At 42.0% G+C, this 1,017-nt stretch overlaps 1 protein-coding gene across 1 annotated transcript; it reads left to right on the forward strand.

Annotated features, from left to right (window-relative positions):
* The first annotated feature begins 379 nt into the window (after positions 1-379).
* LOC142177350 (uncharacterized) lies at positions 380-754 on the forward strand. Its single transcript, XM_075245825.1, has one exon. It carries the CDS (start codon positions 380-382, stop codon positions 752-754), a length of 375 nt encoding a protein of 124 aa, XP_075101926.1.
* The last annotated feature ends 263 nt before the right edge of the window (positions 755-1,017 follow it).

Genomic DNA, 1,017 nt, shown 5'->3' on the forward strand with positions numbered 1-1,017 from the left:
CCATGCCTACGGGTAAGTTAGCAAAGTGCAAATATTGCTGAGCGAGTTTGACATCGTCTATGTAACTCATAAGGCAGTCAAAGGGCAAGCATTGGAGGATCATCTGGCAAAACATCCCGTAGACGGAGAATACGAATCATTGATAACGTATTTTCCCGATGAGGGGCTGTCGTTCGTAGGAGAAGATATAACTGAAGCATATGATGGTTGAAGAATGTTTTTCGACGTAGCTGCAACCTTTAAAGGAGTGGGTATCAGAGCTATCTTAGTATCAGAAACTAGCCAACACTATCCGGTATCTATAAAACTTAGGTTTTCATGTACCAACAATATGGCAGAATATGAGGCTTGCATCTTGGGACTCAGGTTGGCCATTGACATGAACGTTCAGGAGTTGCTGGTGATTGGAGATTCCGATCTTTTGGTGCATCAGGTTTTAGGAGAATGGGCTACCAAGAACACCAAAATATTACCATATCTGCACTGTGTACAAGAGTTGATCAAGAGGTTCACGAAGATAGAGTTCAAACATGTTTTGAATATTCAGAACGAGTTCACGGATGCATTGGCCACTTTATCTTCCATGATACAACACCTAGACAAGAACTTCATCGATCCTATCCCAATAGTAATTCATAAACAACCGTCTTATTATGCTCATGTTGAAGAAGAAAGTGACGGAAATCCGTGGTTCCATGACATCAAAGAATACTTGGCAAAGGAAGAGTACCTGGAACATGCAACTCATACTTAGAAGTGCATACTCCGAAGGATGGCCAACCATTTCTTTTAAAGCGGAGGAATTCTATACAGAAGGACTCCAGATCTGGGATTATTACGGTGTGTCGACACCAAGGAAGCATCCAGATTGCTCGAGGAAATATATGCCGGAACCTGTGGACCGCACATGAATGGCTTTGTCTTAGCCAAGAAAATACTAAGAGCAGGATATTTCTGGATGACTAGGGAAACAGACTGTATCAAGTATGTCCAATGCCAGATACATGCTGATATGAT

The sequence above is a fragment of the Nicotiana tabacum genome, chromosome 23 (genome assembly GCF_000715075.1).
Source record: "Nicotiana tabacum cultivar K326 chromosome 23, ASM71507v2, whole genome shotgun sequence".
In the NCBI taxonomy this organism is placed as follows: domain Eukaryota; kingdom Viridiplantae; phylum Streptophyta; class Magnoliopsida; order Solanales; family Solanaceae; genus Nicotiana; species Nicotiana tabacum.